Source organism: Pleurodeles waltl, chromosome 2_1 (assembly GCF_031143425.1).
Source record: "Pleurodeles waltl isolate 20211129_DDA chromosome 2_1, aPleWal1.hap1.20221129, whole genome shotgun sequence".
NCBI lineage: Eukaryota > Metazoa > Chordata > Amphibia > Caudata > Salamandridae > Pleurodeles > Pleurodeles waltl.
In genome coordinates this window covers 778,979,822-778,994,756 of record NC_090438.1, presented here as the reverse complement: position 1 = coordinate 778,994,756, position 14,935 = coordinate 778,979,822, and the positions used below count along the sequence as shown (strand labels likewise).

General features: G+C 46.7%; 1 protein-coding gene across 3 annotated transcripts in view; it reads right to left on the bottom strand.

Moving 5' to 3' along the window:
• KIF13A (kinesin family member 13A) overlaps window positions 1–14,935 on the bottom strand; it is a 733,240-nt gene that overhangs the window by 144,395 nt on the left and 573,910 nt on the right. For all 3 annotated transcript variants that reach the window (XM_069218350.1, XM_069218331.1, XM_069218342.1), the window contains one exon: window positions 11,133–11,188. In XM_069218350.1, the coding sequence (XP_069074451.1) occupies window positions 11,133–11,188 (56 nt within the window). The remainder of the gene's footprint in view (window positions 1–11,132; window positions 11,189–14,935) is intronic.

The following is a 14,935-nucleotide window of genomic DNA, read 5'->3' as shown; positions in this document are numbered from 1 at the left end:
CATAATTATGGTGGAATGATTCTCCTGAAACTAAGGTAGGATGGTTTGGAAATTCTGGACACAAGCTGGGTTGGGATACGCCAGCCCTAACTCTGCATTCAGAATGGCCCCTAAGTAAGGTTGAACCTGCAGGAGCTGAAGGTGAGATTTGGGTATGTTGAGAGTGAAGCCCAAATTGTGAAGAAGATCCACTGTCAACCGTATGTGGCCTTGGCACTCGCATAATGAGTTGGCTTTGATGAGCCAGTTGTCACGGTAGGGAAAGATGCAAACATTTTGCATTTTGAGATGTGTTGTGTTGATTGCCAAGCACTTTGTGAATCCCCTAGGAGTGGTAGGGACTGACCTTGAACTGATAATGTTTGCCTGAAATCACAAAATCTGAAATATCTCCGATGTGCAGGCTGAATTGGGATGAGAAAATAGGCGTCCTTTAGATTTAGAGATATCATAAATGTGCCTTCCTGTAGAAGCGGGATGACATCCTGAAGGGTGACCGTGTGGAAGTGTTCTGAAAAGATGTATTTGTTTAGAGGTCTGAGATGTAGTATGGGTCTGAGAGAGCCGTCCTTTTTGGGAATCAGGAAATACAGGGAGCATACCCCTGAACCTTAATACTCTGGTGGAACGAGCTCTGTGGCCCCTTTGAGAAGAAGGACTTGGACCTCTTGTTTGAGAAAGGTTAAGTGTTTCTGAGATAGCCTGAGTGTGAGAGGGACTACTAGGAAGAGTGGTGATGAGCTCCAGACAATAACCATGTTGGATAATGGCTAGGACCCATTGGTCTGTGATGATGGTGTCCCAGGTGGAGTAGAACTGTTGGAGCTTTCCCCTGACATGTGTTGGATGATCAGAGGGCAGGTGGAGGTAGTCACTGCCTGGCAATAGGAGGAGGACCTGCAAGTGGCAGTACTTTTTCCTCTTCCATTGTTTGCAGTCTCCATGAAAGAACCTCTGTAAAATACTTTGGTGTAGGTGGACTGAGGCTGTCTAGGGTGTGAGGTAGACACCTCGGATGTGGATGACATATGATCCCCTGAATTGAGGGCAGCAAAAAGAATCCCTTTGTGGAGTGGTCTGAAGAGCATCAATGCCTTGGCAGGGCTTCCCGGGCCAGCCACCGACTGGGCTAGGCAGAGGGTCACCTGGTGGTCACTCCTGCACTGAGGTTCGGCTCCTTCTGGTCCTGGGGGCTGCGGGTGCAGTGGTTGGTCCAGGTGTCGGGTTCCTTGTTACAGGCAGTCGCAGTCAGGGGGAGCCTCTGGATTCTCTCGGCATGCGTCACTGTGGGGGGTCCAGGCAGGTCCCTGTAGTGTTTGTTCTCTGGAGTTCGAGCGGGGGGCATCGGGTGACGATGGTGAAGTCTCACGCTTCCGGCAGGAAAAGTGAAGTCTTTAAAAGCTGCAAAGTTGTTGCTGTTTTTTTAACAGAGCCGCTGTTCACTCGAGTTTCTTGGTCCTTTCAGGGCAGTCTTCTGAGGCTTCAGAGGTCGCTGGTCCCGGCAGGATGCGTCACTGTTGCAGTTTTCTTCGAGTCAGGAGACAGGCCGGTAGGGCTGGGGCCAAAGCAGTTGTCTCCATCAGGTGAGCAGTCCTTCTTGTTTCAGGTTGCAGGAATCTTATTTCCTAGGTTCTGGGGTGCCCCTAAATACTAAATTTAGGGGGGTGTTTAGGTCTAGGGGGCAGTACCAATGGCTACTGTCCTGGAGGATGGCTACACCCGGTTTGTGCCTCCTCCTTGAGGGGAGGGGGAGCACATCCCTAATCCTACTGGGGGAAATCCTCCAATCTCAAGATGGAGGATTTCTAAAGGCAGGGGTCACCTCAGCTCAGGACATCTTAGGGGCTGTCCTGACTGGTGGGTGACTCCTCCTTGTTTTTCTCATTACCTCCTCCAGCCTTGCCGCCAAAAGTGGGGGCAGTGGCCGGAGGGGCGGGCATCTCCACGAGCTGGGATGCACTGGGGTGCTGTAACAAAAAGCATTAGCCTTTGAGGCTCACCGCCAGGTGTTACAGTTCCTGCAGGGGGAGGTGAGAAGCACCTCCACCCAGTACAGGCTTTGTTCCTGGCCACAGAGTGACAAAGGCACTCTCCACATGTGGCCAGCAACTCGTCTGGTTGTGGCAGGCTGGCAGAAACTGGTCACCCTACCACTAGGAGTCGGACTGGTATTCAGGGGGCATCTCTAAGATGCCCTCTCGGTGCTTTGTTCAATAAACCCCACACTGGCATCAGTGTGCATTTTTTTGTGCTGAGAAGTTTGATACCAAACTTCCCAGATTTCAATGTAGCCATTATGGAACTGTGGAGTTCGTGTTCGGCCAACTCCCAGACTATATACTCTTTATGGCTACCCTGCACTTACAATGTCTAGGGTTTTGCTTAGACACTGTAGGGGCACAGTGCTCATGCACATAGGCCCTCATCTGTGGTATAGTGCACCCTGCCTTAGGGTTGTAAGGCCTGCTAGAGGGGTGACTTACCTATGCAACAGGCAGTGTGAGTTTGGCATGGCAGTCTGAGGGGAGTGCCATGTCGACTTAGTTATTTTCTCCCCACCAGCGCACACAAACTGTGAGGCAGTGTGCATGTGCTGAGTGAGGGGTCCCCAGGGTGGCATAAGACATGGTGCAGCCCTTAGAGACCTTCCCTGGCATCAGGGTCCTTGGTACCAGGGGTACATTTACAAGGGACTTATCTGAGTGCCAGGGATGTGCCAATTGTGGAAGCAAAGGTACAGTTTAGGGAAAGAACACTGGTGCTGGGGCCTGGTTAGCAGGGTCCCAGCACACTTTCAATCAGAACTGGCATCAGCAAAAGGCAAAAAGTCAGGGGGTAACCATGCCAAGGAGGCATTTCCTTACAGTGTCCTTTTTGAGTTTTTCGAACGTGGTGTTTACCTGTGGCCCAAACAGGTGCTTTTTGTCAAAAGGCATGTTGAGGACTGCCTGCTGGACCTCTGGTTTAAAACTTGAGCAACGCATCCAAGCATGCCTTCTTACAATGACACTGGTGTTTATGCCACAAGCCGCTGTATCAGTGGCATCAAGGGCGTACCTGGTGGAATTGTTGAGACAGCCTGACCTGCCGAAACAATCTGTTGGCATCATTTACAATGCTTCTTGGGAAGGAATTGATGAAACTCCTCCATCTCATTCCAATGGGCCCGGGTGTACAGAGCCAAAAGGGCATGAGAGTTGGCTATGTGGCAGTGGTTTGTGGCCTGTGTCACAACCCTCTTCCCAGCGGCATCAATCCTTTTACTCTTCTTCTCTGGGAGAGGAAAGTCCCCAGTGACCTATTAGCCCATTGATAGGCAGTCATTTCCATGGTGGAATCAGTTGGTACCTGTGCCCTGATATAAAGTGGGTTAAAAGGGCCGCTTTGTACTTTTTTTCTTTCCACCCGTGGTGTGATTACCCTGGACCTGACAGGCTCCTTAAAAATGACTTCTACATGCCGAAGCATGCAGAGGTATTGTGTTCCTGTTTGGCAAGGGTGTCAAACATGAAGTCCTGCTCAATAGGATCTTTGTGTAGCTCCACGTTGTGAAATGTGGCTGCTCTGGTGACTACTGCTGGTAAGAGATAGTGTCCTCTAGTGGGGAGGGGCATGCAGGGTAGAGGTCAGGGTCATGGGAAGGAATGTTATCAGGGTCATATGCATCCCAAGGGTTTCTATCACCTTGAGGCTCTTTCTAAACTCCTAGTGTATGATTGTGTATGGGTGACTTGGGGAATCCGGGGGAAAGGAGTGAAGGTGAAGATGGAAGGGGGTGGAGGAAGAGGAGGCTGGGGAGCAGGCCTGCATGGAGGGCTAGTAGCCTTGTCCTTTTTCTTTATCTTTGTAAGGACAGGAACATCCAAAGTCTCTTGAAAGCAAAGTTTCCTTTTAGGGAGCACAGGAGAGTTGCGAGTGGCGATGATCTGGAATCTGTGCGGTCATCTGTGCTGTCAAGCGTCCATTTTCTCCAGTATGGGCTTGACAGGAGATGGGCTGGTGTAAGACTGGCCAGAGTCTCTGGCTTCCGAAGTTTTGGGCTCCAAGGCTGTCGGCGCCAAAGTCTTCAGTTTCAAAAGTTGGGTCAGCACGAAAGTTGAGGCTATCGGCTTGGTCCTGAAGTCTGGATCGATACCAAAACGATCTTTTGATCCAAAGCTGTGAAGATCGAAGCAGACAAGACAGAAGGAGGGGCAGCCGAAGCAGATTTACGTTGCTGACCATGGCTGGGTGGCTGTGGAGGACTGGTGACCTCAAGGATGTACTGAAAAGTCTTTTTCGAGGATTTATGTGGCACCGCAGGTGCCACAGTACTTAAGTGCTGGGCAAAGGTCACCTCGCGACTTCGGATGTCAAATTCGATGTTCAACTCAGCTGTCCTGTATGGAAGGGGCTTCCTCCTCCTGCTTAGGTTCCTCCTAAACATAATCCTGTCCAAAGATGTCCGGGGTATCATCCGGTGTCTTCTGGGCCATTAAAAGGTGACAAGCACATTGATCCCGAAAGCTCTTTTTAGAGCGGAAAGACTTGCAGGTGTTGCGATGGTCTGGAAAGAGACAGAGGTTTCACATAATGTGTTGGTCGGTGTGCTGGAACTTAGCATGACACCAAGGACAGAATCGGAATGGAGTCCGTTCCATCAGGGAATCATTCCTTTTGGTGCCAGAGCCATGTGGAAGTTAGGCCCGAAGAAGGTGCTGGCGCCTCGTAGGGCAGTCAGCCAGTTGGTGCCTGAACCGACGGAACAACGAAAGCGCTAAGATGGAAGAAGTGCAAATTATAACAATACCGTCAGAATGAAAGAGAAAACATTGGAAATAAACAGAACCGTCAAAAGACAGAGCTGAGGCACACACCTCCAAACCCAACAGTGAGAGAAAAGAATCTAACCAAGGAGTCGATGACCATGGGCAATATCATCGACAGGAGGAGTCACTCGATCTAGTAACTCAGAACACTTCTTTGAAGAAAAACAACTTGCACCCCTCCAGACCCAACACTAGAAGCAGGAGTATGCATATCATGTGTATCTACAGCCATAAGTTCAATCAAATATACCACTATGGCTCAAAGCTTATTTTTCCAGATATACTTTTGGCCTCTTTAATTTGTCTGCATTGCCACTCGGCGGAACTCTATATTATTTTTAACTTTTTGCAAAGTCTCCATAACCTGCTGCTTCCTAGCAGTGGTTAATTTATTCAAACATATGTGCAGATGCCCAAGGTTCTCTTAGGAGGTCACCATCAGCATTTCAGAAATGATGAGTCTGCCAAAATATCAAAGCTGCCTACTCTTGATTTCACCTCATTATTCTTTCTTCCACCGCACAGAACTAACCAGCTTCAGATCACTCTTGCAGATTCTTTTCCATTTCTGCTTTATTCCTATGTCACTGGTCTCCTCGTATCCTTTTACTCATTATTTCTGCTTTTCCTGTGTTTCTCTCTCTTTTTGTCCTGATGATGAAAAATAACTGCCAATCCCAAAAGTGGGTGTATGTGTCCACGCCCTGCAACAACCGGAACAAATTAAGCACTGCATTCTAGTCCCAGGTGCAGTTAAAATTATTAAGTTCCATGTCAAAACAACTGATAAATTAGAAGCAATGGCAAAACCACTGCAATGGTACTGCTATTTGAATATATAATATACATTAAGGAAATACCACAATAGGAGCACATTTCACTGTGTTTTAGATTACTAGAACTGGGGTTATTGCCACACCATTATCAACATATGTTCTCCACTGCAAAATAATTCTAAACCACCTCATCTTAGCGGATACAATTGGCATGTTCCATGTTATAATAAAGCTCCAGAGGATGTTAAACACAGGTAGTACCCCTCCTTGCTTCACCATCGGCTTCAGCAATAAAGTCATCACTCCTTTAAAGTCTTGTGTGACAGCATTTTCTAACTAAGAATTAATTTATGTTTTTACAGGCCACTTTGTTTCTTATTTTGTTTCTTCTCAAAATCTTCTCCACTCGTTGTTTGAATGTATCTGTCCATTCCTATATCAAATACATGTTTGCTAAGCGTTTTACAGCTATTTTACGCAAACATAATGGCATTCTGAATGCACAGCACCAAACAGGAGACAAGAGTATCAGGGATCCTTGTCAGGGGCTGCCTGGGAAGTCTCCAGAAAGGCAAATTACTCCCATATTGGGGACTATTATGTGCCAAATATGTGTATATTAACAACATTATCTACATACAGAACTAAGCTCAGGTATAAAACAAAATTCTGTATCAAGAATCATCCTGATTAGCCAGTAGCTACCAGAGAGAGCACAACAATGCTCATCCCCCCCTATGCATTAGTTAGCAGACAATGGAATATGCAGATCTAGTAGAGACTTGCTGCTGCAACAGGAGATCCTTCCAAAGGAGCAGCCCGATCGGAGGACATATGTTCATGCCCAGGAGTTTGAGGTACAAAACTGTCTTTGTCCAATTTGGAGTCACTAGGAGGGCCCTGTTATTGTTGACGTTCTTCAGAACTTGGGCAGGGGAGGTATGGTTAGGGAGGCATATAAGAGTCCAGAGTTGCCCAGTAAGAGAAATGTGTTTCTGAGCGAGAGATGCAGTAGAAATGACAAAATGCAGAAAGAGGTACTGACATTACGCATCCCCATAAGTGAAGAGATTGAGCAAAAGGTTAGGCACATCACTGCACCGTGCCTAGAACGGATAAGATGAAAGGAAGCGTCTGTGAAAGGGTCAAGTGTGACTGTCACTTTGAGAGTGAACCCTAATAACGTTAGGCAGTTGGACATAGTCTGGAGGTGAGTGATGTTTTGCTGGGGGAGCCCGCCATCAGAAGCCAGTCATCAAGGTAAAGGAAAGCTGGAAGACTGACCTCTGAAGGTGGACTCCAATCACCGCCATCACTATCATTAAAACCTAAGGAGCAGTGGAGAGAACAAAAGGAGCACAGCAAAATGAAAATGCTTCGGTCCATCCATGAACCAGAGATAGTGCCTGTGGCTATGGGATAGGGAAAGGATAGGGGTATAAAAAATACATCTTGCAGGTCCAATGCTACCCTCCAGTCTCCCTGTTCAAGAGCAAACAAGCCCTGGGCCAATGTAAGCATCTTGAATTTGCCCTTCCACAGCAAGGCATTGAAAAGGGCAAAGATCTAACATAGGACGAAGGCCTTGGTCGTCCCTTGGCACCAGAAAGCAGCAGGAATAACAACTGGGACCAATTTCTGGCAACAGCATCCTCTCAATGGCTCCTTTGGCAAAATAGCCTTCCTTGTGCTACAAAAGGAACAGATGGGCCCCTGTCAACCATTTTGAAGATGATAGTAGGTGCAGTGGTGTTTTGAGAAATGGCAGTGTGTACCACCGATGGACTATCTGTAACACCCATGTGTCCGAAGTTATGGCTTGCCATCCTGGCGAAAGTACTGAATCCTGCCACTGACGAAGTGGCTGTGTGTTGGTAAAAAGCAGCTCAAGAGGTTTGGGGGCTGCATCAACGGTGCCCGTTGTCCATTTAGTTTGTTCGTACCATGGTCGCAGACCATGCCCTCCCCCAAAAGGACTGAGGAGGGATGCTCCCCCTGTTGCAGTTGCTGGTGATGTAGAAACACCTCCCAAGGGCTGTGCCTACCTTCTCTCCAAGTAGCTGGGACTCATCGAATGGCATGTCCACCAAGCTAACATGAAAAATCACCTGAAAACCCAGTGGCCCACATTAAAGCTTCCCAACGAAGGCCAACCTGGTATCTATGGCTCTACCCAGGGAATCTGCCATGTCTAGCCCACAACAGACAGTGAACTTAGCTGCATTACAACCATCTTGCTTGGCCTGAGAAAGTATGGCACAAGCTTCCTCAGAAACAATAGGAAGGCCCTGGACCACCAAGTCCCACAGGGCATGGGTATAGCAGGCCAGCAAGGAGCTGGCTTCATGAAACCTAAGGCAATACCGGTGGAAGAAAGTACCTGCTTCCAAAATATCTTGATCCTTTTACACTCTGTATAAGAAGGAGTAGATGTACATGCATTCAGGTTCACCTACAAACTGATGCCTGCACCACAAGACTCTCTATTAAGATTGCTGGGTGAGGAAATCCAGATCCCCAAGCACAGGACAATAGCATTGGCCAATCTGTCATTTGACCGGAGGCCCTGAGAAGGACTTGGTCCTAGTGCCCCAGCCGGTATTGATGAGAACCTTTTTAAATTGATGTAGGAGCTCAGAAATAGTGTGAACAAGGCTGAAACATGTCAGTATGTTGGTCCTGACTTCATAAGTCAGGAGCTGTAGGTCAACTACCTCTGCATCCATCAGCAATATCATTGCAAAAGATGCACTCTCCTCAGTGACACAGCATGGAGGCGGACCAGTGTCTGAAGAAGTATCCAATCCACTGGTGTCCTGGAGATACTCATGCGGATTGTCTTCTGGGTAGAGCTGAGCAAATTCTTCTCCAGCATGATATGCCCAATTATCCAAAAAGCTCATGGAAAAATGGTGTCCTGCCTTGGGGCAAAGGCATTGTATCACAGTTAGAAGGGTTGCAGGTATTTTACTGAATAAGCAGAGCCAGACACTCACTCTTTAAGGTAGGTACAGCACCATCTCGGAGTCAGAGAACACGAAGAGTTGGCCATCATCATATTACTTCGATGGTTTCGGCATTCTGGAGTTTCATCCAGGTATAGAATGAGGCACCAGGAAAGGGTCCAGTAACAAAGTCTGTATGGATCTGAGGGTGGATCCGGAGGGCCCAAATGACACACACGGAGGACCTGCCTGTGAATATCTTAGTGTGGGGACTTTCAGCTCCTTGAGGCCTGTAGATGTGCAACAGTGAGCCTGAGGTGGGCCAAAAATGCAGAACACAGAAGCTTGAAACCCCTCAATCGGTTGTGGAATCGTGAGGGCCCTGAAAACTCAGGCTGTCACAGGGCTGGATTTCTGAACCAACTATGATGAACAACTGCAGAAGCGGGTCTGAAAGGTATGAGACGCCCTTGCACCCTCTCAGGAGAGCAGTGGGAGAGGGATAGATACCACTTAGGCATCTTACTGTTTTTCTTGTACTTATCCAAAGAATTGGATCTCAACAGAAACTTGCTGCGGGAATGGCTTCTTGAGCAGAACAGAGGTCTTCCCTGTGACTTCAACCAATGCATAGTCTTTCGATGTTTAGCAATGGAAAGCTTCACCTCATGCTCATGGACGGCCTTTATATGCATCAAGGCGCAGTTGCAGCAGGCCTCAGAGCTTAGGTCTGAACCCAGGCACACCACATGGGGGGTCTGTCACAGACATCTGTTTGCAACATTTCCCACAGCATTTAAACTCTGTTGATTTTGGAGGGGACACTTCCTTTGCTCACTGGCACAGAAATTTTGAAAAGTTGGAATGAACGCAGTCAGAAAGAGACCCCAGGTAGCTGCGAATTGTGACTGTTGGCACAGAAAGAACATACATTGGTGGCACTTACATAGGGCACTGCACACCACTTCTAAAGTGGAAGGAAGTCAGCATGGAGCCACAAGGTACTACCCACTTGCATGCAGGGATACTGATCAAGATTTTCTAGATACAGTTTGACTTTTGGGGATTTTCCAAAACATGAGGAATCCTAGGTTATAAGTCTCCATCCGAATGCAGCTGTTCTTGTCAACACAATGCATGATCCAATCCATTGAGGAATTTATGTTTTTTTCTCCTGCACCCACTGCCCGGTTCGTGATCAGTTAATACTCACATTAACAAACACCTCCTTAGCCACCAATAAGGATTTCCCAGATCTGCCACATTTTATGTTTCACAGAAAAGAATCCCTTTCCCTCTCTTCACCTCTAATCCCGACTTTGCACAGTGCACTTCATCATGAATTGTTCGGGCCCCTGCACTTGGCCTAAATTCTATCATGTTTCATTGCTATATACTGCATTGTGCTGTCGCATAGCTGAACTTCTATTACATACACACTTACATATTTTATAAAATATAGCACATTATATAAAATATGGCAAACTCTAAATAGCACAAGGGAAAATCAGAATGTAACACTCACACCTGTGAATACTGGAGCCGGAAATAAGAATAAATTGCTCTCTGAAGCAGTGACAGAACCAGTGTGTGCCATATCAGGGACTGTTGCCCTCTCTTCCCACTCTGGTGCTTGTGCCTTGGTCCATAGGAGCATAAGGAACCTCCATTTGCAGCACGCTTGACCCTCCCACTCCATTCTTGTCGGCTAATTATGACTTATTACAAGTACATAATGAGGAATAACTAAGGATTCTCTGTCTCTGAAGGCTGAACAATCTAAGATTCGGGCATGGCTGTGTAAAATATCTAAAAATATGGATACTTATTATGGGAGATTAAATAGCAAATGGAGGAGTCTGTACAGCAAACACAGGCACTGGTTGAAGTTCACTGGTGTTTCACTTAAGATGGAGGACATGGAAAATAGTATGCGCCGAATAAAACTTTGGGTAGTAGGTATTCTTGAGGGGCAGGAGGGCGATGATGCCTGATGATACATTGTTCAGTTATTTACCTAGTCCTTTTCCCCAATTAAAAGACTGGGACATTGACTGCCAGGTGCAGTGAGCACACTGTTTTTCCTTTAAGCAGGCATCGAAATGGAGAGCCTCAAAGTACTAACAAGCAATTTTGATCTATGTAGGCAATTTTATCTTCCATCAGCTATTGCACCCGCTTGCTAGACCATGTAACTCTGTGAAATCCTGTGCAGATGAGTGTTTTGTGTGGTCTGATTTTCATCAGTGGTGCACAGGTGGCAGCTGAGGTAGATGACACTAGCTTTTGTCAAACTTGGGGTTATCATTTCTCTTCTGCAACTGGCCAATTTAAGAAACCTCTACCAGGATCAAAATTGCATGATCGGTTACCTTAAGAGGATTTTAAATAATTTAGACATGATATACGTCGACAACTTGAGGAATGTTACGTTATGACACAGCACCATAGGTTTTCACAAACATTTGTCTTTTTATATAACTATTACTGTAATGAAATACTACTAATTTATTGTGCATTTCATTTTTTCTTTTTATTACCTTTCCAATACAAATACATATATGTATAAAAAAGAAAATAATCTTAAATTTTTAATAGTTTACCATTCAGGTCAAGAAAAAGCACTGGGATATGGGTTTCCATTCCACCAGGAGGGGTCCTGAAATAGAGAACAAACATAAAAATGGTCAATAAGGCTGGAGAACATAGATTACATTTTCAGACTAAATGTGACTATGGGCACATAATGCTGCAATCCATTATTCAATATCTGAACTCAGATAACAGTTTAGGATTTACTGTATTTGAACCTTTCACAAATCTCATTCTGAATTGATGCTGCAATCAAAAGCAACTTTTAACAAAGTGAACTCCATTTTGGTTTGAATAATTTCAAACAAAGCTTGAAGAATTCTGCACCTTCATGGTCCCCCTACTCTCCCACTGAGGCATCATCGTCAAAATAGGCAGAAGTTGCCACAGAGATAATCCATCCCTAGCAAGTAGAGATTAGCTCAGGCACAACTAGATGGCAGAGGCATTTTGCAAAGCTGCAAAGCCCTTGAACTATCATTATCAAGAGCAGTTCACAACTGCTCTGTTGATCCCTGCAATGCATATTTATGTCACAGTGGAGGAGCTTCCTCAGCCTAGAAAGTCCGCATCACACTTCCTCATGTCCTGAACAGGCAATACGCTTATCCCTTTTAAATTCAAGAATATATTCACCTGGAAGTCCTGTTTGTTATCACCGACACTACTCCATGATGACAGGGAAGCAAAGCACTGCCAGACAGCAGCTACTTTCATGCCCATATAAAGAAATGCTTAGTCATTATCACATCTACATGTTTCCTTTTCTACAATTATCATCTGCTCATTTTCATTCGGCTGCATTAACAGCCCTAACTCTGACTAAACAGTAAGGGACTGTACTGTCCAGGCAGGTAAGGATTGCCTACAAGTGATTATTAATCCACTGTTGAATTTCTACTAATAAATTCATCTCTTGTAACAAATTGTAACATTTTTGTGCTTGTCACATTTTACACCTGCTTTTTAGAAAACCTGATTCTAACTCAATCTAGGTTGGTATTAGGTAGTATTGCATAAAAATTAGTCATCACATTACATCTTGAAATAGGTATACCCGTCCATGGTACAGGGAGCAAATAACTATGTTTCAACACAGTAAATGCAGTAAACAATTGACATCACAAGGACAATTTAAAGTGAATGCGTTTCGTTCGATCCGTAACAGTTGCGATTGTCGAATTAGATGAGAAACGACTGGAGCTATTTGTGTGATAGCACTGGAGGCTGCCGCTCAGGCGTGAATTTGAAGGGGAAGAGTGGGGCAGATCATGGATGCAGCACTTCCAACGTGGGTCGGGAAAATTGGTGTGGGGCAGGGAATGGCAGGGCAGTGCAGCATAACCTTGGTGAGGGATGCCACATCGGTTCCCAACTGGTGGGGGTGTGCATCCGAGCTATGCGGTCAGGGGTATGTGAAAAAAAGTTCAGCATGGTCAATGGTCTCACGGGTTGGTGTGTGCTGCACACATGTTCGCACAAGTAGTTAACCTCTGCATGAAGCACAGGCAGGTGCATACCTAAAGGATACCCGTCAAGGTGGGTGGGTGCCATTTTTCGCTTCAATGTTAATGATGAGTCTCCCCGCTCAAACCCCTGTCCTGTTCTCCCCCCTTGCGGGGAACAGCTTGAAAGTGTTGGCTTTCATGCACGCCTTGTCAGTGTGTGTCAAGGCATCTCTGGGGGTCTAGGGGCCACGCCTTCGACTGCATTGTTATCTGTGTTTTGAAAAACACAAAGGCCATAGATCTGTGCACGTCTGCTCCCTTTGGCTTCAGGGTGGAGGCCTAATAGGCTGGACTTAGGTGCTGGGTCAAGGTTGTGACCTGTGAGGTCAGTAACAGTTTGGATGATTTCATGCCAGGCTCCCTGTAGGATCAGGCAATCCCACACCATGTGATAAAAGCTGGCATCCAATAATTTGCATCAGGGGTATTTGGGGGTCAGGGCAGGACACATGCCTTTTCTGTTGTGGGGGAGAAGTAGGCCTGGTGAACATAATTAAATTGTGTAAAGTGAAACCTAGGGATACTTATTTTACTTGCTTGAGTGCAGTGCGTTAGGCTTTGACAGTGGTTATGGAAGGACACCATTCCATTTGTTTCGCACACCCTTGGTGTGCCCCAGTGATGAGGTGTTAGGAGACATATATACAGTATGGAGACAGCATGGCTTGTGGTCGTGAGTGAATATTGTGTGCATAGTCCAGGTTATATAGGTCGTTCAGTCTACCCTGGTGCCCTTGCTTCAGGCAAGGTGTGTTGTATAGCAATATATGTCAGGAAATGGCTATCCCCTATGTCACAAGAGTCCATAATGTCCTGAAATGCCGTGAGAGTGCCATTGTGGTGCAAGCCTCCTAGTTGTTCGATCCCCATCTACTTGTCTCCTTATGGACTGCAGTAGTTGCCTTATTCATATGTGTGGGGAGTATGGGATGTGCAGGCTTCTGTTTATAAATCTGTTCCAGCCCAGTCTGGCCTGTGTCATCTGGTGTGGTTCTCGTAGTGGGTGACAACTCAGGCCCGTCAGCCATATGTGTATGCTTGTTCTTCCTAGGATCCCCTTAATGGAGGTGAGTTCCAGGGATGGGGTCAGTTGCTGCCAGCCCATCAGTCACTGCAGCTGCACCGCCACATAGTAGAATTAAAAGTTGGGTCCACAGAGTCTACCATTGAGAAAAGAGCGCTGGATGGTGCTAAGAGTCACCCTTCTTCATCCTGCTCCCCAGATCAGATCCTGCAGGTGGTCATGTAGTTCCCGAATAACCGGGAGTGCCCCAAAAAATACAGAAGGTGGGGATGTATCACCTTTTTGGATATTGCCACTCAACCTAGTAGGGACAGAGGCAACCACCACCAGAAGGGCTCCGAGTTACGGACAGAGGCTAATGCCTTGTGCACATTGCCTTCTCAGATGTCTTTATCAGAGTGGTAAATCTGGACACCTAGATATTTGAACGTATTGTAGCACCACCGGAGAGGGCAGCCCCTGGGGGCAATTCTGTTTGGTAAGGGGGGGCGCGGGAACACACATGATTTGGGCCAATTCAACTGGAAACCCGAAATGTCTCCAAATATGCCCTCCCTCCCGTAGGTGCATTAATCCTGGAAGTGGGGCTTTCGCCTCTCACAGAAAGACCTGTAAGTGATCTGTATAGAGCGAGATGATGTGATGCGTATGTAGATCCAGGATCCCCCACTGATGCAAGCGTAGATGCAGCTGAGAGGCCAGCGGCTCCATTGCCAAGGTGAAGATCAATGGGGAGAGAGGACACCCTTGTCTGGTACCCCTCTGGATCATGAGGCTGTCTAATATTGTCTGGCCTGTGCAGACCCTCACAGTCAGATTCTTGTATAGTGTGAGAATCTAGCCCAGGTAGTCTGGTCCAACCATCGTGCTTTCAAGGGTCAGCAGTAAAATGTCCCAGCTCAAAATGTCAAATGCCTTCTTTTTGTCCAGGGACACCACTAAACCAGTCATGAGCCTTGGGTGGGATGTCCTGGAGGAGGTGCAGTAGGCCTTGGATGATGAGGAAGGTACTGCATCCAGGGATAAACCCATATTGGTCCTGTGCAAGAGGGTGCCAACGAAAGAAAGCAATCTGTTCACCAGTATCCTGCCCAGGATTTTATAGTCGACGTGCAGGAGCAATAGTGATTGATACGAGTGGACATCAAGTGGGTCTCTGCCGGGTTTGGGTAACACTGCAATCAAGGCTTCCCACAGCGAGTTTGGGAGATGGCCCATCTCTTTGGCCTCGTTAAACATCTACAAGAGATGTTGTGTGACCTGGGTATAAAAAGTAGACTGG